At 27.0% G+C, this 25,330-nt stretch overlaps 2 protein-coding genes and 1 long non-coding RNA gene across 4 annotated transcripts in view; 1 reads left to right on the top strand and 2 right to left on the bottom strand.

Annotated features, from left to right (window-relative positions):
- The window catches only part of LOC111629116 (protein mel-28-like), a 43,783-nt gene extending 32,781 nt beyond the window's left edge, over positions 1-11,002 (bottom strand). Inside the window, exon 1 of one of the 2 annotated variants that reach the window (XM_023372981.1) lies at positions 10,594-11,002. In XM_023372981.1, coding sequence (XP_023228749.1) covers positions 10,594-10,945 — 352 coding nt within the window. In that variant the 5' untranslated portion in view covers positions 10,946-11,002. Of the gene's footprint in view, positions 1-2,736; positions 2,933-10,593 lie in introns of those variants that run through there. The other variant, XM_023372985.1, reaches the window with a different exon arrangement.
- A 43-nt stretch (positions 11,003-11,045) lies between these two features.
- On the bottom strand, positions 11,046-25,141 carry LOC111629120. The gene is made up of 3 exons (XR_002757280.1): positions 25,100-25,141; positions 21,500-21,731; positions 11,046-11,248 (listed from the first exon to the last, which is right to left on the bottom strand). It is a non-coding gene; the product is annotated as an uncharacterized LOC111629120 (long non-coding RNA).
- LOC111629118 (phospholipid phosphatase-related protein type 5-like) overlaps positions 23,130-25,330 on the top strand; it is a 29,004-nt gene continuing 26,803 nt past the window's right edge. The window contains exon 1 of the mRNA XM_023372990.1: positions 23,130-23,216. The gene's annotated coding sequence lies outside the window, so the exon portion shown is untranslated. The remainder of the gene's footprint in view (positions 23,217-25,330) is intronic.

Below are 25,330 nucleotides of genomic sequence, written 5' to 3'. Positions count from 1 at the left end.
TATTAGGAAAATCTTTTAGTGAAGCCTTAATTATGGTAATGCATGATTAAACCGCACTAATGAATGAAATAATAAAAATCTTCGTTGGACACCGGATGTGAATGAATTAGCTACTTAAAATATTTTTTTAAATACTTAACAAATACCGTAATAAATGAAACTACCGTACTATAAGACATAAAAATGGAGCGGGCTACTGCACCTACAAAAATATAAATAAGAATATAAAATTTAATTCCCGTCATACATGAAAAACATGGGCACTTGAAGACGAAAATATTTAATTCTATTTTTTTTTTCTAACACTTTTAATTTATTTCTATTGTAGTATCTAGGATATAAGTCGTAACTTTTCGCACTAAATTTGCTATAAAAAAAAAAAAAAATTCCATTTGATACTTTATGGATGAAGCTGTGCCACGAGAGATTACACCATTTTGACATTATCTGTATTTCCGAATCTCGGGAAATTGTCACATTAAATATTTTATGCTTGGTTTGTTGAGTATAATTTAAGAGTTTTATAGGAAATATTCTCTTATAAAAAAACTGTGAATGATAAAAATTTCCAATTTTGTATACAGCTATAAATAATTCTCTGCTAAAATATAAAAGATAGCATAACCAAGATTAGATACCTACTTGATAGTAACTGTCTCCAGAGATGTAACACAGTACTGATGTACTTGAAACTTTATATGCAATTTTATATTATTTCGAGTTTTTAAATAGGAATCTTTAAATCTGAGATAAAGAATATTACATTGCATTAACAGAATATTTCTTATATACTAGTTTTTAAAGTTGCACATTGTTAGGCTATACTTATGGAAAAAAGTTTAAAAAACTGCATTTTTTGCTTTTTATAATCTTATTATTGATAAATGCCAACAGTTCTAACTGACGATATCTTTAAACAGGATAAAATTTCTATTTGTTGTGGCCCTAAGCTATAACATATAAGAAGCTTTTTCCCTTCCATCAAATAATAAAATAATAAATTTAAAAGGCTCTAAGCTGTGAATGTCAGGCCTTAACACTAAAGCGGAAGCCTTAAACTGTATCCCATAGTGTGAGGCCCTAAACTTGTAGTTTGTTTAGATTATATGTAAGGCCCTATCCTTAAAAGCTATTCTGCTATATTATTATAATCTAATAAATATTATAATACTTTAAAGAGTATGTTTATATTTTTTGAATCATAATTTTATAACATCCTTAATAAATTTTTTTAATTAAATCTGTCATATCCTTAATGAAATTCATTCAGATTGCATTCAGGATGTGTCAGCAAAACAAATAGTTTCAGTCTGACTTAGTCATTGCAAGTCTATTTTAGAAATGGGAATACAATATAATTTAATAATATCGTTCTTCTAACTCATTGTCATTGATAAATACCCCCTTTAACACAATATATTCTAAGAGCACTTTAATATTCATGAGGCACTGTACACAAGTAGATCAATTTTAAATCAGTTCAGGTTAAAATTCCAGTTGAAGTATTTGAGAAAATTCCAAGAAATTAAATAATTAAACTTAAAATGTAATTTTTAATCACGATTTTACTGAAATTTCTGGTATTTGTGATTTAAAAAAAAATGATTATACAATTTCTACATTGTCAACATGAATAGTAAAATTTAAAGCATATTACATCATATTTTAGAAACTTGTTTTTTGGGTGGGTTGTTTATAACTTCTGACCCAATTTATAATATGATCAAGTTCAAAATTTTGTAAATTCTTGCTTTCATTTAAAACTAGAATGAATATAATATTAGGTAAGAAATTAAAATACAGTTATCACTGCCTGGACTTTGTCTCTCGTTAATGATAAAAAAAATAAATTTACCTTAAAAAGATCTTCGTCGATATTAAAATATATAAACAGTGATTATTACAATAATAAAAAATAAATTTATATGTTAAAATTCTCTTTATATATATATATTAAAACAGAATAATCGAAAAAATTAAATAATGGAGTACGAATGGAGATAAAATATTCATTTATCTCCATTGAATTCATAATTATAAAAAAAAAAAATTCCTTTATATTCTAGCGGACAACTCATTTCCACGCTCAATTTGATTTCATTTTTTTAATAACCCTGAAGAAACCGTCTGCCACTTCTCAGAATTATCTAGTCCTTAATTAACGAATATTTTATTATAAAATTCACATATGGAAATATACGTTTATATAATATAAAGAACAATGTCTTATGTAGCATATTCTCTTCTCCCACCTGGCAGGACCTCTACACCAACCTACAACAGAGACAAGTACACCAACCAGTTCTGGATAGAAACAAGACAGGAATAAAGTACAGTACATCCAACTAACTTATCTTTTCCTTAACAATATACTAAATTAAAAAATATACACATAATTCCCACACTCCCCAGTCTAATAATTGACTTGTCTACCTAACTTTAATTAAGTTATAATTAATTACAAGTACGGTACGTTCCTACACGTAAGCCTTAAAACATTATACTAAATAATCGTAGAATTTAAAGCGTGTTTAATTTTAAATTTATTTTAAAGCGACTGTTATACTGTATATAAATTAATTTCATTCGGATGTATCTAACAGTAATCATCGATGCGTAAAAAACTGTTATAACCGTACGTAAAACGATTTTAATTCTTTATTTCGAGCAATAAACGAAACTCATATAGAGTGTAGCATCTCCTAGTGGTATTTATAATTAAGAAGAAAGACTTACCCCACTATCGTGACGATGTCGGTCTGGAAGAATGGTTCCTACAACAGAGCTCCGTCTCGTTGTCTGCGGGACTACTTTTGAGATCTACCTGTCAACCGGTCAGCCAGGTGTAAATATGAACGTGTCGTGTTGCTTTGTTACAAGATTGGTTGGACTAGACTGCCCTATTTTGCCTCAACTGCACCATCTGGTTGCAAATACTAATTCTCTACTGAGTTAATTAATGTTTTTCTTTTGTAATTTACGTAATACTAGAAGAATATTAACGATTTATTCGATTTTCTTTCCTCCTCCCTTCGATAAGATTTTCCACCGTGCATAATAATTAGACAGAAAATTAAACTTGTAAAAATTATTTACAGGTGAATAACTTCCTCTATAGAAAGAATTAAAAAATTAATTCGTATTCTAAGTTAAAAATGTTTTTATAAATATTCTTAATTAAAAATAAATTATTTTCTCCGGTTAAAGTGTACTCTATATAAATTTACTATAGAAAATGTTCTGTTTAAAGGAAACGGCTGAAACTAAACACGAAATAAATAAATTGAGGAAAAGTTTATTTAAAAGTAAATTTATACTTTTTTTTTTTTAATGTTAAAATTATAAACTTAAAATTTCTCATAAATTCGATTTTAAGTCATCAGTCCTATTTATTTTTTATATTGTAATGCTTTAATGTACTGTACGTATTGCAAATATATAGTGATAAGGCTTTTATCGTTAATTTATTCAAGCGATGGAGCATTGAATGTACTATATTTTATCACATATCTTAAGTTAAGAAAAAGAAAGAGAATTTATGCGCTTGGAATAGGGATTTTTGATAAATAGGCCTACATTAAAGTAATTACAATTATTTTTTTTAATAAGGATAGATGAGCAAGCGTTCGAACGTTATTTATATCAGCAATTTTCAACTTTCTTAATTTGTTGGACCTCTTTTGAAACAAACACAAGCAAAAGATAATGGAGGATACCATAAGATCAAAGGATTATTTTCTCAAGAGGGATCAAATTTCAAACATATTTTTAAAATATTTTACTTGTATTATAGCTTCACTAATAAATCTGTAGCTGCTTTACGTGTATATTTTAATAAATTTTATTTTATTTCGATAGCAATTAAATTAGTTAAAACATAAACCCTCATAGAAACAAATGTTGAATTTCTGGAGAATTCCCTGGAGTTCGCTAACTACAAATTGGTAATTTGATTTATATTATTCAATTTTAACCTGTACTTCTAAGAAATTTGAAAATTACAAAATGGAAGGAAGAGAATTGTACGCTTATATTTTTTAATTCAAATTTTTAAGAATTTAACCTTTATTTTTTAATATTTTAATTAAGCATTTTCCCATTTCTTTTTGCCAATTCAGCAATTAATTGATGTGCGGGCATACCAGATGACAATTAAAAAATAAAAATAATAAAAAAAATAACCTTTTTAAACCACGTTAAACTTCCACATTTGCTTAAAATAAAAATAAACGTAGGTAATTAAAATCATTTTGTAACGAATTAAATATTTTTATTTATAAAAAATTCACAAATAGATCTATTGAAAAGACTTTAATTTCATGATTATACGTCAAGTATATCAATTAGTAATTATTACCTGTCAGAAATTTAAATTCTTTTTAACCATAAAGTGACAAGCTACAGGATGGATTCGTAATTAAATGATAAGATGACAGGAAGGCCTTAGAAAATTTATTGTGAGAACCGATAATAGATTAAGCAGTAGTCAGACAAGTTTTATAGTAATAATAAATAATAAAAAAACACTATAAGAATTTAAAAAATTAATGCAGGTTAGAATAACGTTATAACTTTTACACTATAGGAAGAGATATTACCTAGAAATCTTTAATTAATAAGCCAGAAATGGAAGAAAAATACAAAAATAATGAATAAATTTATCTGGAATTCCGAACACGGAACGGAACCAGAATTTTCTAAGATTTCCTCGTATTAATTTCCTCAAAAAATATTCTTTCAAACAGCGTAACCGAACTTATGCTATCATAATAAAATTTTTTTCCTGCCAAATGAACTATAGAGAAAACATCCAGGTCAGTTATTCATTCACTAGAAACAATAAGCTGTTCGTTAACAGTGCATTAATTAAGAATTCGCATTACTGTTACCATAACTTTATTTAAAACTTCGTAAAGAATTAATTATTATCTTTATGAGATAGTACAATGACCCGCTATTGGTAGGTAGGATTTATCAATATGTAACACACGATACAATAACATTTAATTTATCAATCTGTTCCAGTAACTATCAAAAGACATAAATTTAGCTCTTGTAATGATTAGAATAGTTTTTATACTAATTGAATAATGAACTTTTAGCCAATTTAATTCTCTAGGAACAGCGGTTGTTGAATAAAAATTTAATTTGTCACAACGAAAACACGTCTCTCTGAAGAATGGAGGAAAGACATATTTCTCGACTGCGACATTTTGATTAATGATTCTCGAATGACTTTCTACAATTTCTTAAATCTTTTAGCTAAATTTTACCGAATTAGACTTTAAAATATTGTTTGATGGATGAATTTTTTATTTTATTTTATTTTTTATACATGTTTTCAACATACTTCATGTATTATGACATTAAAAAAACACTAAGGAGTGAAGAAATAGATATATAAATTCTGTAAAAAAAAGTACTTCTATTAGTCACTTTATTATTAAATCATTCATATATTTTTTTCTAAGAATAAATAATAATAATAATAATATACGTTTTAATATGGATTTATATTAAACTGATGAAGTGAAATGCTAATGTGTTTGGCTAGCACTAGAATATCTAGAAAATTGAGTGAATATTTTTAAAAAAACGAGAGAAAATTAACATAGTAGCGCTGTATATTTTTCTATCTGCCATTGGTTTCGAGGTCGTATCAAAAAATATGGGTTATTTGCGAAAAATTTATGACAGTAGTTGGAAGAGATCTTCCATGCATCAACGAACACAACTTAAAACTAAGGTTTTTGGTTTATTTTGAGAAAATGTTTCAAAAATATTCCCCCCAAGTCAAAATCTAAAGGATAATGTAATTACAGAGTGTAAAAAAAAGAAATCAAAGTACCGAATTTAAAAAAAAAAAAATTCTACCGTACTCTATTTAGTAACGTTTTATTACTATTAAGATTTATTACACAAAATTTCCGTATTGTTTCTGTCTAATAAAATATAAGCTATTAGGAACAAGCTATAGATTAACAATTCATTCGATACGGAGAATATATTTAATAAGACATCAAGATATGACAAAACAAATAGGCAATATCTTTCATATAACTTATATATCATTAGATGAAATATATTTGATAGAAAAGGATTTGATTCGACTTCAACACACAAGTTTGGGCAATGCTTGATTTCACAGATAACACACACGCTCAATTGGCAAAGGAATGTCTTTGTCAAAGACAGAACAGAAACAGTCACACGAATAGTTCTACAAGACAGGTCTGTACAATTTTATAGGTTATATTTCACTAAATTTTTCGATGCCGTTGCGAAATACATTCGATCGCCGACGAGAACTTCCTGTTTCCTCAAAAACAGAAAAAAAGAAAAAAAAATTAATGACTAAATCAGAATGTCGTGATAGTTAATGAAAATTTCCTACATTATTTCCACCATTAATTTAGCTTTCGGCTATGTTAAACATTATAAATTAACGGAGTATGAAATATATTCAGCCTATACTTATAATATGCTAATTTTGGAATGCAAACTAAAAAGAAATCAAATGAAGAGCTCTTAATTTTAGTTCTTATTCATTCGAAGAACGAAAGAATAATTTTATGTGAAACGATCCGTGAATATAAATTAATTTAACATTCAATGTATGATTTGGAAAATAAAAGATAACATCTATCTCGTAGATTTATAATAATCGATACAACTATACAATAATTGTTAGATTTATTGAAAGATAAGAGAAAACATATTTATAGATTTGTATCAATTACCAAATAATTGACAAGAAAATACAATTTATATACGTAAATACATATATAAACACAATTATATACGATTGTTTGTATGTGTTTCTGAGTGTATACAGTATAGGCCTATATAAATTCATATAGTTTTAAATAAAATAAAATATAAATTAAAGTTTAAAATTAATTTTATAAATAGTTAAATATCAACTGATTTAGAAAACAGAAAATTTAATAAAAAATATAATAGACCTAGTTTAAGTATATGTTAATGTAATAGTAATAACAAAAAAATAATAATAGTTCTGTTTTGTTTAATGACGATAAAACAAATGAGAAATTCTTTAAAAAAACAACATAAAAATAACCTCATTGTTATCTTTCTTTTATTTTATTCAATTGTACAAATTATTTCAGAATATGATAATAGAGAGAAAAAATACACTTCAGAGAATTTTCGAATTTAAATTATTAGATTATTTCTAATCGATTTTTTAGTATAAATGGCATATTTGTTTTTATAAACGATCACATTGTACTATAATACTTCGTCAAATTTTTTAAAAATCAATCATTGTAAATGGGTTTAAAAAAATTAAAATACAAGAAAAAACATTTAATTAATAATATTATTCAATAAATTTATTCACATTACTTTGAGAAATTTCTCTTTAATAATTAATTAATATAATTATTTGAATAAATTAAAAATAAGATATTTTGGTATAAACTAATTTATTAATACAGTGGTACCTCAGGATACGAAATTAATCCGTTCCGAAACTGAGATCGTATCATGAAAATGTCGTAAGGTGGATATCTTTTCCCATACGATTACATGTAAAACCAAATAATTCGTTCCAACGCGAAAAACATACTCAAATTAAAGCCAAGTAATACATTAAAAAAAAATAACTGTAGTAAGAAAAACAAATGAAAAATGCGAACTAATGTAACGTCGTATGGTGAGTTTTTGTTCGTATCGTGGAGCAAAAATATGTTCGAATTTCATGTCGTATCTTAAAAATTTCGTATGCTGGGGCGTTCGTAACCTGAAGTACCACTGTATATAGAAATTTCTGTATGAAATTCTCAAAAGTTTCGTTGTAATAATTTTATTTTTTATTTTTTATAATAATCTAAAAAACTAGAAATTAAGATATAATTTATGAAATTAAATATCCCATAAAGAAACTATTAAAAATATTTTAATAACATTTAAATTAGCATAATTTTTATTGATGAATTCAATGGGATAACGCGAGTAGGCTGTGTCGTAGACTACAGTTAGGCTCATTACTAGCCCTCAATGGGGTTAACATGGGGTTACGTGGGCACTGCCCATGATAAACTATGGGAATACAAAGAGAGTTCGGTTTCTGATCCCACACAGGAATAGACTAACACTTATTGCCTTGACAAGCAGTTAAGTTAACACTTAACTGCTTGATTAATTTCTGTCGATTTTAGTAAAATAATTACTATTTTACACTATTTTCTATTTAATCCAAATAAATTATAGGCCTATTTCGTTAAATATCGTTTTAAATCTCTAACGAGCACTCATTTTAAAGTATAAAATTAAAGTTTCCTTTACTTAAATATGAANAAAGGAATTATAAGTTGGCAATAAATTTTATTAAAATAATATATAAAATTCCAATATGTATCTGTTCTTGAAAAAGTGTTCATTAAAAAACTGAGAAAACAATCTGTTGATTTCTCTCCATTAAATCTCTTAATTTAACAATACATTGTCGCATGCATCCCTATGGAGATGACTTAATTTCAAGAATTATTAGTCATAGAAAAATGTTGATGAAATTTTGTTTGTGTTATCAAGATGTTGCAAGTTTTCTGCTATTCATAAAATAAATGTCCATATAATTTGAGTGCTATCATGCTTGCTAATATCACAAATATATGTAGTAATTATATACTTCTGCATTATACTTTTAAAATTTGATAAAAGTTATTATATCTGAAAACACATTTCCTCATTTGTTAGGAATATTTTAAGTAATCTAAGAGAGAAAAATGTGCTGAACTTTGCCAACTAAAGATATTTAATTCTGAGTGTTTTCCTTTATTTGTAGAATGTTTAAACATTTTCAAGTATGATTTTGTAGTTTAATGAATTGTTTGTAAATAATATTTTTTAATTTACAACAAACAATTCTTAATTTTTTTTTCTTTTTTCTTGTCTTTTTTTAAGAGCACGAGCACATTTTTGTATATATTTTTTCAATTTGGTGCATATTTAAGGAAAATAAGTAGCATAACTGTACTAAACAACTCCCATATTTTATAGAATTTACCCATTTAGAAATAAGTTAATTAATTTAGAATATTATGGAAGAAAAGATCGATGCGGAACTCGAACCCCAGCTCCTGCTTACCGTGCATGTGCGTTGCCAATTACATTACGCTTCCAGACAAATTAATTGTATTTCCAGTTAGCTTTATTAGGACAGAAAGAGGTAATAGCACCTAGATTAGGTCATTCTGCCTGCATTGAATGTTTATCAATAATGTTCGCCTCCTACGAAAGTTCTATTTCTTTAAATTTGCTGTTACGAACGAGTTTTAAAAACGTTTATCGCAGCAATGTTATAGAAGTATCTTTCTTCCTACTTATTTTGTCTATTCTTTGCCTCTAAATTCAATTGAAGATGGCAAGAAATTTACACTGGTGTCAATTTATCTAATAGAATTACTTAGTTTATTTCTAGATTCAGAGATAAAGAAGATATAGCTTGATAAGATGAGCGAAATTAAAATTATTCAAAACGTTTCAGTGGTGTCATCACGAAAGTCTTTCATAACTGTCTTCAATTGTAATAAAGCAGAACATTTCATACTGCATATGGCTGTATCAGATTATAAAATCAAAAGTAATTTAAATTCATTACAATTTTCAGGATTTGTGTCAATATAAAAAGTTGAAATACCTATTATCAAAAATATAAAATGACAGAATTCTAAAACACTGGAAAAATTTATTTTTTAACCTCCCCGGTTTCAAAGAGAGCAAGCAATCGACATAAATAGAAAACAAAATATAGGTGTTCTTCTTGAAAGTTTTTTCACTCTCTCCAATCTATAGGCACTATGAGGGCCTGTTTAATCATGCTTATCGCAGGTTTGGCTAGACTAATGGGCAATCTGTAGGCACTATGAGGGCCGGTTTAATCATGCTTATCGTGGGTTTGGCTAGCCTGATGGGAGCGGCTGAGGAAAAAGCCCGACATATCCAGGACAGACCTATCGAAAAATTTCTAAGGTTACTCTCTCGGATCCCCAGAGCGTTAGGCTGACGCCTTAATCGTCTCGATCATCCGGCCGTTCCTCGAGACAGTGCTTAAACAGTGCTAAAATAATAACTAAATTATTATAGTTTATTTGTAAATTATAGATTTTGCGATTTGTAATGGAGTATTCTTGTATATGATTATGTAAGAACGACATTATTACAGAAATTATTTATAATAAAAATAAAAAAAGGAATACAAAGAATATTTCATTTTAACTTTAATCATATTAAAACATTTTTAGATTTTTAAAACTAAAAATATTTAATACGAGCAATCAAAATATCAAAACTAACATCAAAAAGATAACAATGTAAAGTAAGCGTAATTATCCTGTCATTCGCAGAAAGCGTCAAAAATTTAATTCAGATCTTATAAAAAGAATTCTTGGCTTCAACTTCTATTTGAGAAAGTCTGTCTCAATTATATCAAACTTTTTTAGATTTAAAATTGTTTTTAAATACATTTAGGACATGTTTTGAACTGTACAAGAACATATCAGTTAATATTTTCTTTTAAAATTATAAAGTATGGATTAATTAAAATATTATGGATTGAAAAATTCCTACCATTGGATATAATTTCTGCATTTTCTTCCTTAGAGTCGATAAAATTTAACTTTTTCTGTTTAACTTCTGACGAGGATTGTTTTTTCTGTTTATGTCTTAGATTCTTGAAGACCCCAACCAGCGAAATGGACGATGAAGATTCTTTTTGATTCTGATTAAAATGGAAAGGCCAACGAAAATTTTTTTTCCTTCTTACTACTTGATTTTGTATGATTCGTCTTCTTTCGTATTCTAACTCTTTTAAGATTTTTTCTTCGTAATCTTTTAATGAAATGTCTGGAGAATCTGTAACGGATTGCTGAGAATCTTCACATTTCTCGCATGGACAAGTTTCTGTTTTTATATCTTCCATTACAGTTGGTGAAAAATAATATTATTTTTTTAAAATATCAGTTTTCATACTTCTTAAAAATTACTTTCCAAACATATTTTAAATAATTTTTTGCCTGTAATATGTAATGTAATTTACATTCTTATGTATAAATTTTAAATTTACGTGCGTGCAAAGTTTTCTTCCAATAATAAACTATTATATATCACTTTAATATTCTTAATATTTTAAAAATATTCTTAATATACGAAGTAATTGAAGACAATATTGTCTCTGACCAGTCATGTCTTTTTTCTCATCTTATTTGCAGATAAACTTCCGGCCCTATAAAAGCAAAAAAAAAAAAAAAAAATTGTTATATTAATATAAATAAAAAATATTTAATTTAATTTTTAAAGCTGGAAATGTAACAATTTAAGACAGAAAATTAATTTTTTAAATTTATATCATAAAATATTGCTTATTTATGTGGTTTCTAGATGGCGCCACTCATATTTTAAATTGAATTTACTGTACTTCAATAAAATTTTATATTTTTAAAATAATATATTTATTTTGTTAATAATTTGTTAATTATAATTTAAAATAATTATGTTATAAAATAAATAATTTGTTAATTATATTTATATTCCATAAAATTATAAAATAATTCCAAATTTTTAAGAATGGTGACATGATGTACAGATTTAAGGATTCCGAATGAGAATGTTTGAAGTACAGTACATAGATGATCGATGGTAGGATGGCCGAGATGGTTAAAGGCACCGTTTTGAGGGAGCCGGGATCCAATCCGGGCGAGCAATCTCAGGAATATTTCGTGGCAGAGGAAAACAGCTTTGTTTTGGGTCCTGGTTCGAAAGTCCCCCCTCTCAACCGCACCCAATCGCAGAGAATGAAGCTTGAATCCTACAAAAAAAAAAAAAAAGCCTGAGGAGATGAATCACCCGACCGTAATCAAAACGGTTGTTTTGATGAATCGTAGGTTTTTGCTGTATAAAGTTCGGATCCAACTTTGCGCCATTGTAGTTTCGAATTTTATAAGTGATCCATCCCGGATATATCGGACCCGTCCCTCACCACTCGGTTTCCCCATTGTGGGCCTGGCCGAATCCACGACGAGTATGGCAAAAAGTCCCTCTTAGTGTCCACAGATAAAAAAGAATTAAAAACGAAAAAAACATGAGTACAGATGATCAAAAGCAGTTTTATGTTATAATCCTTTAGCTAAGAGACATGAAAGAACAAGATAAAAGATGAGAAGATCAATGAAGTCGGAACAAACACGTGAACTCTTCGATAAACGGTTAGAAGATTTTTATAGCTTAACGGTTTTTCTTGATCTGTATTGAAAAGCAATAGTATTCAATAACAATATAACTGGATATAAAGAGAAAAATATTTTTAATCAAACTTTATCCATAAAAATTTCACTGTTATTAATATTATCCTTACTTACCAGATAGTATCTATATGTTTTAATTTTATGAATAAATATAACAAAGTTCATTCTTATTTTATTACAAATACTTTATTTTTAATAAAATAAATTGATATAATAAATAAAATTTGCTTATTTTTATAATAAAGAAGTATTCTTCATACTCTAATATAATCAACTTGGTTTTTTAAAATAGAAGAAATATGCTCATAATGCAGAGCTGCAATTTTTAATCATATTTTAATTTAAAATATCAGATAAGACCGGAAATGCGTATAATTAATTGGGACTTCCGGCTTCTAAGTTTTCCATATCTGGTCTCGAATTTCATCTAACTCCGTTTTCGAAATTAAGGAAGAACGGACAGACAAACGGCCGGACGAGAGACAGTGGAAAGCTATAGGTTAACAATTTGAAAAATTAAGCACAATTAGACGTTTCTAAATATTCAGAAAAGTAAATTATTTAAAAGAAGCGATAAATAAAATTTAATATAATCTTATTTATCTCTAGTTTATACGATATTTCATTTTAAAGATGTTCAATACTTTTGACTTATTAAAATANCTGGACTAGTAATTTGAGTCGGTTGTTCTGTAGAATTTATTTTTTATTTCATGTTGTAAAGCATTGTGTTTGTATATTTATTTATCTGTTAATTTAAAATAAATTTTCTATCACTATTTCCTGCAAAATAAAAATAAAGGTTCACGAGAATTTATTGAATTTAGCTAATTCGTTCGATTTAAATTCATATGTATGGTAAGAATATTCAGTTGTTTTTATTTAATATTTTTCCATTAAAAAACCTGATAAAATATACGATTTTTCCGAAGACCATTACAAAAATAACACTACGATATCTCGTCTATACGTGACAAAAATACCCGAAACATCAAAGATAGGTAAGAACTGTAAGAACGATTTTTAAAAATTTATCTTCGTACACCACTCTGAGGTTCATTTATAATTGAATGAGGTTAAACTTTATAAAGATAAAAGTATTATTCTCAAAGGTTTCACTTAAAACCTATTATTTTCGATAATAAATTAGAAAATAAACACTAATTACTACTATAATCTTTTTTAAATTATAAAATTTGATACTTAACATCTTTATTTTAGTATTTTGAAGCGGTTAATAAAAGAAATAACAGATAGAAAAAGAAAAATAGGACGAAATCCAATTATTAAAACTTCTAAAATGAATAAATTCTTAAGTTTTAAGTGAGAAATTTAAAATGTAATTATATAATAACTATAATGAAAGATACTTGTTTCATTAAAATGAAACAAGTAGATTAATAAAGTCGAGATCTTGTAGATAATTTATACGAGTTTAATTTTCGGTCTCAATCGAAAGAACTACATCAACCAGTTTTGATATTCTTTAACTAGTTGTCTAGTACAGCCAATGTTCCCCCCTTTTCTTTTTTTGGCTTCAGGCACCTTTATTGGAGAACCGGTCGAGGTGCAACTGAATGGGAATCGTTTTCAAAAGCGTTTACTCGATACATACTTCATATAACATTTTTAAAAAATATATCATATTTTTAATATTTCAATTCTTTATAACGGATTTACACGCGTGGTCCTAAGCTATAGCACCCTTCTTTACTTTCCAACAAATAATAAATTTAAAATATGGGGCCCTAAATTGTCTCGTAGCTTGAGGCCCGAAGCTTTTTCTTCTCTCCTGTAAACGTACCTCTAGCACCTTCATTAAAGATGATAGAGGCCCTAAGCTGTTTAGCTTACATTTAAATTTCTCTCTTCTTCATCGAGTTAATTTGCAAATATATTTTGTATTCATTTATTAAATGCTTTAATCAAATAGCGTGAGATTTTTCTATATATTAACATCGATAATTTATTTATTTTTTAATCTAATTATAAAATTATACAATAAAAATAGGTTATAATATTTGTATTTATTTAATATTACAAAAAAAAAAGATACGGGATTAAAATAGGCTACACCTTGATCCCCCATCTTAAAATTTTGCAAAGGTTAAATTGAAATTTGGTTCTGTTATACAATTTATATTTATAAATCAATATGTATTTCTGTACTGTTAAGAATCAGCCTCTACGAGAAATTTATTATAATAAGACAATAAGCAATGTAATGCAATCAGCATCAATCTTCTGGTGTTATAGTTAATTTTTCCTTTTTCTTTTTAATTCGTGATGAAACTGTAAATAATATAAAATGTATTATTTTCTAAGGATTCGAGTTTGGAATCGCTAAGCATAAATTTATCGATTTATCCAGTAAATTACATTTCAGATTGATTTAAAACTTCACTTTGTAATTAGGCTTAGAGCCTGCATTGCTTATCCAAGGCCATTGTTTACGGTAAAACTGCTTTCCTAACATCTGTTTACGGTATTTCTCATGAAAGTTGTTTATTATATAAGGCATTTCGACCACGCGACACTAATATTTTGCGCGAAAATGTATGTGTTTGTTTGCGCTTCCACACAATAATAGCATCATTGGAAAGTCCTGTATAGTTAAAAAATAAACAAATGGTAATATGTATATAATGTTACATATTTACTTTTAAATCTTTTCACTTTACGGGCATTAAAAATGCCATTTATATTCCTATCTTGGGCTCGTCTAAACCCAAAATAGGGGCAGTCGAGTGAAGAGGTACGGTGCATGACATCCGGGTCAAACAAACCAAGGAATTTTCGTAGGATCCGCTAAGAACTCAAACCCAATCCCGCATAGTACATTGATGCTTTTACCGCTTCGTTCAGCTGAAAGTCTTATAGAAAGATAGTGTAATAGAGTTGTAATGAAAGGCATTTGTTTTGCTTACTATTAATAGTTGAATTGTCAATACTAGATAGATTATAATCTAATATTATGATTTTTATTTAAACATTACTTAATAATGTACGTAAAATAATAAAATATAACACAACAGTGATAGTCTGTAAAGAAATATTTTAAAAATATTATCACCTTAATGAATAGTCTATTTAATTACAATAAATTTTTCACAAATGTAAAATGAACAATGGATTTTAAAAAGTAGTTTTTTAAATCCTAATTCACAATTCAATAATTATGATTGAATGCAAAATAACTTTTAAAAGCATCGTAATTTGTTGATATAGGTGCTCACGTCTACTTTAAATGCAGTTAGAATATCCATTTACCCAAAACAAGATCTGTATTTACGATTTCAGCGCCTTACAAATTCAGCATCTGTAAAGCACTGAATCGTAAACTCGGATGAAGGTATACGATATTTCTGCTGTTAAAACATATTACTTACTGTATATACTAACATACATCCTCCAATATAGCCATCGCAACTCATATTTTCTTATGTGTAAAAAATATTTTATTGGAATTTGATTTATTTCAGAGGTCGTGATAAAAATTCTTGAAAAATAGATTATCAGAAAGATTCAAAATATTTAGTAGATAAATAAATACCGGCATCAAATAATAATTTGTATGAGTTCATCTGTGATAAGTACAGTAAATAATAACAATAACCTGTAAAAATTTTAACATGACATTGGAGAAAAAAGATATTTTGAAAAATAATATTTTTTTAATTTTTCAAAATATAACCAGTAAAATAGGTCACGATTTTCAATTTCAAAGTAGCTTTCAACTGATCTGAAAAGCAAATAGTTTATGAAACAGTTATTCAGATACATTCTAAAGATATAATACACAGTTCATATATTTCTATACTCAAACCTATATATAGATGCTTATTTATTCTGTTATCTTCACATAAAATAATTCAAATATATAAAATAAAATATTAAGTCACTTAAACATATTTTATTTGACCTTATGATTTAAATAAATGAAAATGTTTTTGCTGAACATTAATCATTAAAATGATTTATAATTAAAATTCAACTATGATGCAAATTTGATATTAAATAGGCACATTAATCCTTTTTTTAATAAATCTAATTTCCTTCAAAATTATGTTTTTTCTTCTATGAAGGGATACAATACTGAAATCATTTTCTATTGTTGAACAGAACCTATTGATTTTAATATACAAGGAGGTACAAAAGTAAATATACAGTTGTTATTATGGAAAAAATGCAGGGAAAAACATTTATTTTGTGCTTAAATTCAATTACAAATAATACGAAATAAAAGATAAAAATAACAATGAACCACAAACATTATATTTCTCAGATTTACAACTGTATACCTACTTTTATAACCCCTGTAAGCATTTAAAGTATAAAAATGATATCATTAAAGCACTAAATACATTAATGTGTTATACAGATATACTGCGAAATGTTATAGTACTGTATAATAGTATAAAATAATAGAGAATGTCTCATTAAAGTTCAATTGATATTAAATTAAAAAGTACATAAATAAGGTATTTTTTATCAGTGTTTTTAAATAATATTTATTGTAAATCAGAAAGAATGACATATTTCTATTTTTAAATAAAGTAAGAAAAATATAAGAAAATATTGATTAATGTTAGCTTTAAGTAGAAAAACTCATGAAATTTTCTTTGTATTGATTATTGATTAAAACCGATTTTATTTAACCTTACGATTTAGACCAATTAATTGAGCATTAAGTAATTTAAATTTAACAAGAGTTTGACAAACTTCGAGACTTCTCTGACATCATTCTGTCAATCTACGTAAGTACGTGTAGCTTAGAAGTTGCTTAGATGAAATGTGACAACTGACAGAATGTGTCGATGTTTTTAAATTTAATATTTACAGTATAGACCTATTCTTTTCAAAGTACACTTTTGAAAATAAATTAGAGTCTGTTCGATTGGTTGGGATACGGTACACTTTTACGTGTACGTCAATTTTACTTTAATTCAGTTTTACAATGAAAATATCTGAAGAATGACGTCAAATTTACGTAAAAATTGTACTATCCTAGCCAATCGAACAGACCTGTAGTCTTATTGGATTTCAACTCCAACACTATTGTACAAACTATTATTCAATAATTTTTTGCATTTAAATGTACGATTTCAATCATTAATTCTTAAATGAAACTAATTCAGGGAACTTCCGTATGCGTTTAACTTTTAGAATAAGATTTGAGGCCGGGATCAGACATGCGGAATTTCTGCACGACAGCGACTTAGGCTAAATTCACACACGACGGAACGTCGCCACTTGCCAACCTCATTGCCGATAGCGAAACTTGCTATGGGCTATTGCATCGTATCGAATAATTCACACGAGCGGATGTGGCAGTTGTGCGGAAAGTGCGTAGTCGTTATATAGTCCGCCTAGCAAGTCTCGTGTTATCTTACTACAGGTAATGGCACGTTGCCTGTAGTACTAAGGGAAAAAAGTGCAATTGCCTGATCCCCACCAACAGAAAACCCTAAATCAATCTTTTATAAACTCATTACTGCAATAAGAACACCGAAATTTAAATTTGGCGTCATATCTGGAGACTCTAGATTGTCGGTGTGGCGCATAGGCGCAGCGCAAAACTTAACTCTTTCCGCCCTGTGGGCACTAAGAAGGCTTTTTTAGTAAGCTCATTACGGTTCGAAAGGCCCAAAATGAGGGAACCGGGTAGTAAGGTATAGAACCCGACATATCCGGATGGACCACTCCGAATTTTTGGAATTTTTTGACCCGGGTCCCCAAAGCGGCAGACCTTAACTGCTCGGCCATTCGGACATCCGTAGAGTGTCCACAGAAAAAAGCAACGCACCGAGCAGCCGTTCTGTAGAAATTCCGCTCGTCTGAAACGGGCCTTATACATGTTAAATTAATGCAATACTTTTAATTGTGATTTACAGGGTGGCCCAAAAGTCGATTAATCATTGTAACGAAAAATTTTGATTCGTATGCAAATACTTTATAAATGGTAAAATTTACAAAAGTTATTTAAAATAAGATGTTTGTTCAGTATAGGGATTACAGCGCTTTAACATAATTTCAAAAATTGCTGATTTTCTTGCAGGAATTTCTGAATTGCTTGCAAAACACACGGTTACCTGATTTTTGGGCAATTTTCTGTATTAATTTACATATATACTAATAATGTATCTAATATAATAATGCACATTTTGATTTTTTTATTCTTTAATAAACTTGCCCACTTATTTAACAATTGTTTAAAAATTTAACATGCAATTGATATACATTAATTAAAGACTTCGCGTAGATAGGATAGTTTGTACTGTTAAAACAAATTATCTTAAATTCTGTATAAATTATAAACACTGCAATTTAATATTGGACATAAAACCGAATAATGTGAAGTTATAAATTACTTAAAATTAGCTGATTTGAATGTGTTTGGAAAATTTGCATTTTAAAGAACAGGGTGGTCCATAACTTAGTTAACCAAAACTGTTACACCAAATCAAGACTATCAAATGTACTGGAAATACTTAATCAAATATGAAAAATCTCATTTGGAACAGATCTTTTAAGTTTGTTAATAGAAACTTGAATAAAATATTTATTTTAAAACGGTTAACTGAATTTTGAACCACTCTGTATTTACAAGTCATGTTTGTGTGTGGGGGGAATTAACTTTTTAAATATTTTCTTCATCAATCAAATTTTGAGAATATAAAAGTTTTATTTTATAGATTAAATCGCTTTTTATAGAAAATAAACCATTAAATTTTATTAATAAAAAATTCATAAATAGTTTATTTAAAAGATAATATAGGCTATATTTTTAAACTTGTTTATTATCAAAACAATTGTTTAAGCGTACCGTATATAAATCAAGTAAATTTATGTAAGACGTTATCTTATGTCAAGCCATTAATATTAAATTATATTATACTTTCATAATTAAAAGAGTCCGTTCAAATTGCCAATAAAATTACAATATTACAAGAAAAAAATATGTAGATCCTTCAAATTTTGTTAGTTTCTATTAACCTTGCCACAATAAATATAGGCAAGGACGATAAGATCATGAAGTTAAAAGAAATTTGAAGAAATCTCAGCAGCATTCTTCACATTGTTCCTTCAACGTTACTTCCATCAACCTTGATAAATTTCAAGGATAACTTAAATGTTATCATTTTATCTATGTCCTTAATATATCTTCATCATTCCTTAAAGAAAATTAGGAGAAGAACGAATTTATATCATTATATTTTATTGAAATTAAAAAATGACTTTAACTAGAAAACAAGAGATAAACAGATAATTTCTTATCAAAATATAAAATTTGTAAGTTATATTTTGAGTAAAATCAGAAAATGAATGATGAATTTATATTATTTTTCTCGTAAGTAATAAAAATAGATATATAATTAAGTATCTAAGAAACTACTACATCTCTCTTAAGAGCATTTATATTCTAAATACAGTACTTGGATTGCCAATTACACATTATCTTATCGAAAATACAATAAAGAGTTTTTGGAGTGGCAAACATTAGATGAAAGCATCAATTTAATACTGTTAAAGAATTTCTATTGGAGTGATTTCTAAGAAATTCTACAGAGCTAATTTAGTTCAAGAGATTTAAAACACAAACCTACTACTGAAAGATAAACAGATATATTAAAATTGTATGATATAACAACAACAATGTAATACTGTCATGGGTTTTAATATATTCATTGAAGTATACTGTAAAAAATTTCTTTGAAAGCTAGCAGAAATTAGTAAAGATAATGTTAAAACAGTCATTATTTCTATAATTTCTTGTTATATAAATATAAAAACATCAGTAGTTAAAAGTAAAAACCTTATTTAAAATACTTCTTGATATTTATTTTTCTGGTATAAATTTCGTTAATAAAATAAGACAGAAATGTGATAATTTCTTATCAACAAAGAGACAAAAAATACTAAAGAAAAAGCTGCAAATATGATATTTAAGATTCCAAAAATATTTTCCTCTCATCTTAAGATTGTAAAGGAATTCAATAGATGCAATTTGTTTTCTGATGGACGAGACATTCATTCAAGGACGTACAAGAACGACGCCAAGGTTTCTTGAATAAAATAAAAAACAAATTGAAAAAAATAAAAGAGAGAAGATAAACAACATTAAAATCATTCTGTAAAGAATAAACATTTCCTTTGCAAATAACATGTTCTTCATAATACAACCAACACTAAATCTATATCAAACATTTACAAAGTAAATATACTGAACACACTTCCTTGCAAAGCTTAATTTTATATAACATGGAAAATAATTTATTTCTAATTTTATTATTTCTTGTTGTTGAATTTTATTTGTATAAAATGTCTATCAAATATGACGAATAGATATGGACCAGGATATGGACTTGTTATTGCGAGCGCTGATATATGTGGACCATTACTTACATAAAACCAGTTTTGTTTTTAACAATAACTTGTTCCATTTTATAAGACCTCATTAATTTCTCTACAAATCTCAATCTCTTTCAATCTCACTTTCGAATTATATATAATAGATATTTTAAAAAATATTAGCCAATACATTAATTTCTAGCTGTAAAATTACTTATAAATCTTATTAATTAATTTATTCGTATTAAAAACAGTTTGTAATTATTTTTGTTCGGGTTTTTTTCATGTTTAAGAAATAATTTTAAAAAATATTTTACTCAAAATATTAAAATTTAAAACCATATTCTTAATTTGTTTTTCACTAAAGAATTTTTAAATATAATTAAGCATCTTGTTTTTAAAATATTTTAAAAGCATTTAAAATTTTTTAAAAAATTCTTTGTGTAATTATGTAGTGTAAGAGTGAACAATTTAGAGTATTATATTTTTTAACGTTCGAGCAAAACCCGGAATCGCATCAATGCTCAGCCAAGCATTACTAATTTCTGTTCAGTGAAATATGAAAATTCGTAATTGTTATATGTTATTACATTTATTAACTTTTGAACGTAAATACGGCGCAAAAAATAGCAATTTTCTATCGTTAAACTACANTTCATTAATTATGATTTATATTTTTTAACGTTCGAGCAAAACCCGGAATCGCATCAATGCTCAGCCAAGCATTACTAATTTCTGTTCAGTGAAATATGAAAATTCGTAATTGTTATATGTTATTACATTTATTAACTTTTGAACGTAAATACGGCGCAAAAAATAGCAATTTTCTATCGTTAAACTACACATTTACCGCTTAAATGTACACAATATTGTAACCTTACCTGGTCGAATAATGAAGAGCCAGACGTTTGACCATCTGTTTGCAGTTTTCATACCACCAGTTCTTTGCACTGAAGGTCGTGCTTCCAACTCTGCCTTAAGCCTACCCTGACCCACTCACGAGTCCTTCGTACATACCTACGCTGTATCTGGCTTTGCCTTTAAACAAATTGTTTATAATTCTTTCCACTTCCTGTTAATATCGATGAATATCAGTAGATATTACCGTTATACCTTAAAAAAAATTTGAAACATTGTTAATTCCAACTTCCATTCATATGCATTTAATACTATTAATTTCGACTAATGACCTATTTAGTGATTGATGACGTTTGAAACGATTTAATATTCCTGCGTAACTCGTTACTTCCTAGTAATATTTATAGATTTTAATATTAAAATATAATTTATTTTAATTTAAATTAAAAATTCGCACCTTTGCACATTTCCTATAATCGTGAAAGACTCGAATATACATTTTATCGGTTTACTTAATTACTGTAAAACAAAAAATTCTTTTGCATTAAATTTCCGAATTATTTAAATATTTATCACTTTAAAAAAATTGAAAATATCGAGAGTGAAATAAGATCTATAAAATAAATTTAGGTCAATAGTAGGATAAAGGCCGGAGTGTAATTAAATGGAATGAAAAGATATAATTTACTTTTTTCTTTTTCTATTCTTAAATTAGTTGCATGTTTCATAAAAATCATGATCAAAGAATTAAAATTAGTATGACGCAGCTAACTGATATGTTTAAAGGTTGACAGTAAGCTGGCTGTCTGAAAGATAAGCAGCAGACGTCTGACCTTTATAAAGAAATTACTGAACTGGCCATTCAGTAAGAAATGCTTGTTAGCGATGTAGGAGACAGGTAGTTATCGTTGAATGAAACGATGTTTATCTGCTCATATTACCTATAACTTTGCTATAAATGTGATTAATGAAATTCAGCAAAGTTTAAAAATGGCCACTTGTTTGTGGACTAGTATCAGAGAGCCTCTCTTCCTTAAAACCTGTATATAATCCTGTAATAACTAAGCAAATAATACTTCCTTTAAGTAAAAAAAGCTAGCGAACACAAAGTTTTCTACACAGACTGCAATTAAAGTTAGAAAAAAATAAGCATCTTTCGCTAGTAAATCTTTAAAATACAGGCCAATTTCAATTCGTGTATTTGAATAACATCCTCGAATTATATTTAAATTTTGTTTATTATTTATCTAGATTAATAATTCATAATATTCTTTAACTGCATTACAATGAAATATGTTATTATACCTATTAGAATAAATTACATGAATAAATTCAACACAAAGAGAACAAAGTATGAAGTATGATATGAAATGCTATTATTCAATTCATAAATAAAGAGATAAATTACTGTTAATTCTTTTATTAAAACCATAATTATTAAGCCGAATATCGTATAATATTTTATTTTATTATGATTACAAAGGCCAGATCGAAATTCCAATTCTCTATTCTGTTGTGAATAATCACGATAATAGNTCTGGGTAAATAACGTGATCCAAGCAACCGAAGTTCGTATTTGTTTCTGCATGATCTCCAAATGGGCTCCAATGCGCATGCGTCATCGTGCCCGTCTGGAAACAGAGAGGCATCCACTTCCTAGCGTCAACCGTCTTTTCTTTTTCTGCCGGTTCATATATTAACTGCGACATTTTAGTTGAGAGAAGAGAGAAATTATAACACGTAAGTGAATTATTAAACTACGTAACGCTTCTTTCTTATTCGATCTATCTACTTATGTGACAAAAATTCTTTCCATTATGCTACGGCAAGCATGCCTGTTAGCATGCCTCTGTCAAATATACAAAGCCGCTCTTTGCTGCATTTGCTATAAATCTAAATATTAAAATAAAATATATCAGTTTTAATGTGTATAAATCTCGTGTTATCAGTTAATTTTCCATCACTGATTCTGTTGAATGAAGAGGTTTCAGAAATTTTAACCGATTATATCTTTAAAATATACATAAACATTGGAAGAAAAATGTTAAATAAATATAAAATTCTTTTAATTATTAAAAATTAAACAGGGTACTAACGATGCTTATCGATTAGTATGCTAATACTAGTCTCAGATAAAGAGATCCAAACTGTTCGAATCAGTTCGGATTAATTAAATTAGTCTATTTAAAATCACCATTCTTACAGCTCATTACAGAAGAATTCAATTATAATGCTATCTATTCTAATTCTGCTTGACAATTAAATTAATTTCTGATGTTATTCAAGAAAATATTCAGAATATTTTTACCGGTGTATTCATATATGATAAGCATTTTGTAATATCTAACTCGCGTTATAATTTTAAATATTCGTATTAAAATATTCTCATTTTTAAATATTTTAATTTTATATATAATTATAGTTAATATAAGTTTCGGAGCAATTTCATTGATAATAATACAAAATAAGTATCGAATATCGATAAAACTCACATTCTTAAAATTTCATTTATTTTTATCATTAAATGTGATATTATATAAGGAAGATTTAATCATTTAAAATTATTTTAAAGAGTATCTTCTTTCTTTAGGCTATTAAAATAATTTAAATTGAATGAATTGTTCTTCTCATTAGAAACTTCTTACTTGATAGCATTACATAGGGAAGAAAGAGAGTTTTTATTTTAATCTCGAGTATGAAATTCGAGTTCATTCTTACATAAAGTTCTTCCATCGAAAGGAATAACTTAACCAATTTCATAATTATATTTAAATAAATAAAACTTATAAATTCATTCATTAATTATGATCACTAGCATACGTTCTACTGAAAATAGATTTTAAAGACTATGGCCATATTTTTATGTTGAAAGTAAAAGCAATCTGAAATGGGTTTACGTGAGTGTGTGTTCATTGGCTCATTTTACAGTGTTCAAGAGTAAAATCGAGAAATTCTGGATAGTTTACAGTAAAGGAATGATGTAAATTCATAATATAATAAAGTAATTTTATAAATTTATAATATAATAACGGCTACTGCCAATAGTGAAGCAAATTATTAAGTATAGATGGGGGCTAACAAATAAATTTAAATTTAGTAGTCAAATAAGCTTTTATATTTTCTTAATATAAAAAAAAAATCTGTGTTAGTAGTATATTAAAATTAAAATTCAATTATTATTATTTTTATTATAACTATTCTTTTTTGAGATATTAAAACCTCTCTCGAAGCTGCAACCCTCAATGTTATTAGCCTCTTCATATTATTATAGCCTCAAGAGAGGCTAATAACGTAGCCACGAGTAGCTATGGGCCTCTCTTGGTTACGTCAGTGGTGATCGAAACTATAGAATATCCATCTAATTTATCTAAATTTAGTTTTAAAATAATGTTTTCGTATTCTTCTGACGTTTAAAAATGTTTTAAAACGTTTTATAATGTTCTATATTAAATAAAGGATGAAATTTAAAATTTACATTTAAATTTTTCTATGGCCTACATTATTCAAATATTTTTATAAATTATTATCTTTTGATTTCGAAAAATAATCGTGCAATAAATGACACAAGTGTAATTGTGTAAGAAAATAAATTGAATTAAGGAAATTTCCATTAAAACGTTTACCTTATAAAAGCATTAATAAGCAAAAAGCGCCATCTGCCAACAATTATAACAAACATTTAATAATACAATCAATTTAATTATTAATACTTTATAATAAATACATAATTTTAATATAATAATATTCAATATTATAAAATAATATCTTAACTTATTTAAAAATAAATTTATTTTTTAAGATTAATCATTAATATATTAAATTTATATCATCAGTATATTTTGCAAACTTTTTTT

This window comes from Centruroides sculpturatus, unplaced genomic scaffold (assembly GCF_000671375.1).
Source record: "Centruroides sculpturatus isolate CEXI.00-Female unplaced genomic scaffold, Cexi_2.0 scaffold639, whole genome shotgun sequence".
Taxonomy (NCBI): Eukaryota; Metazoa; Arthropoda; class Arachnida; order Scorpiones; family Buthidae; genus Centruroides; species Centruroides sculpturatus.
The sequence above is the reverse complement of the archived record's forward strand: the minus strand, read 5'-3'. Positions and strand labels throughout refer to the sequence as shown.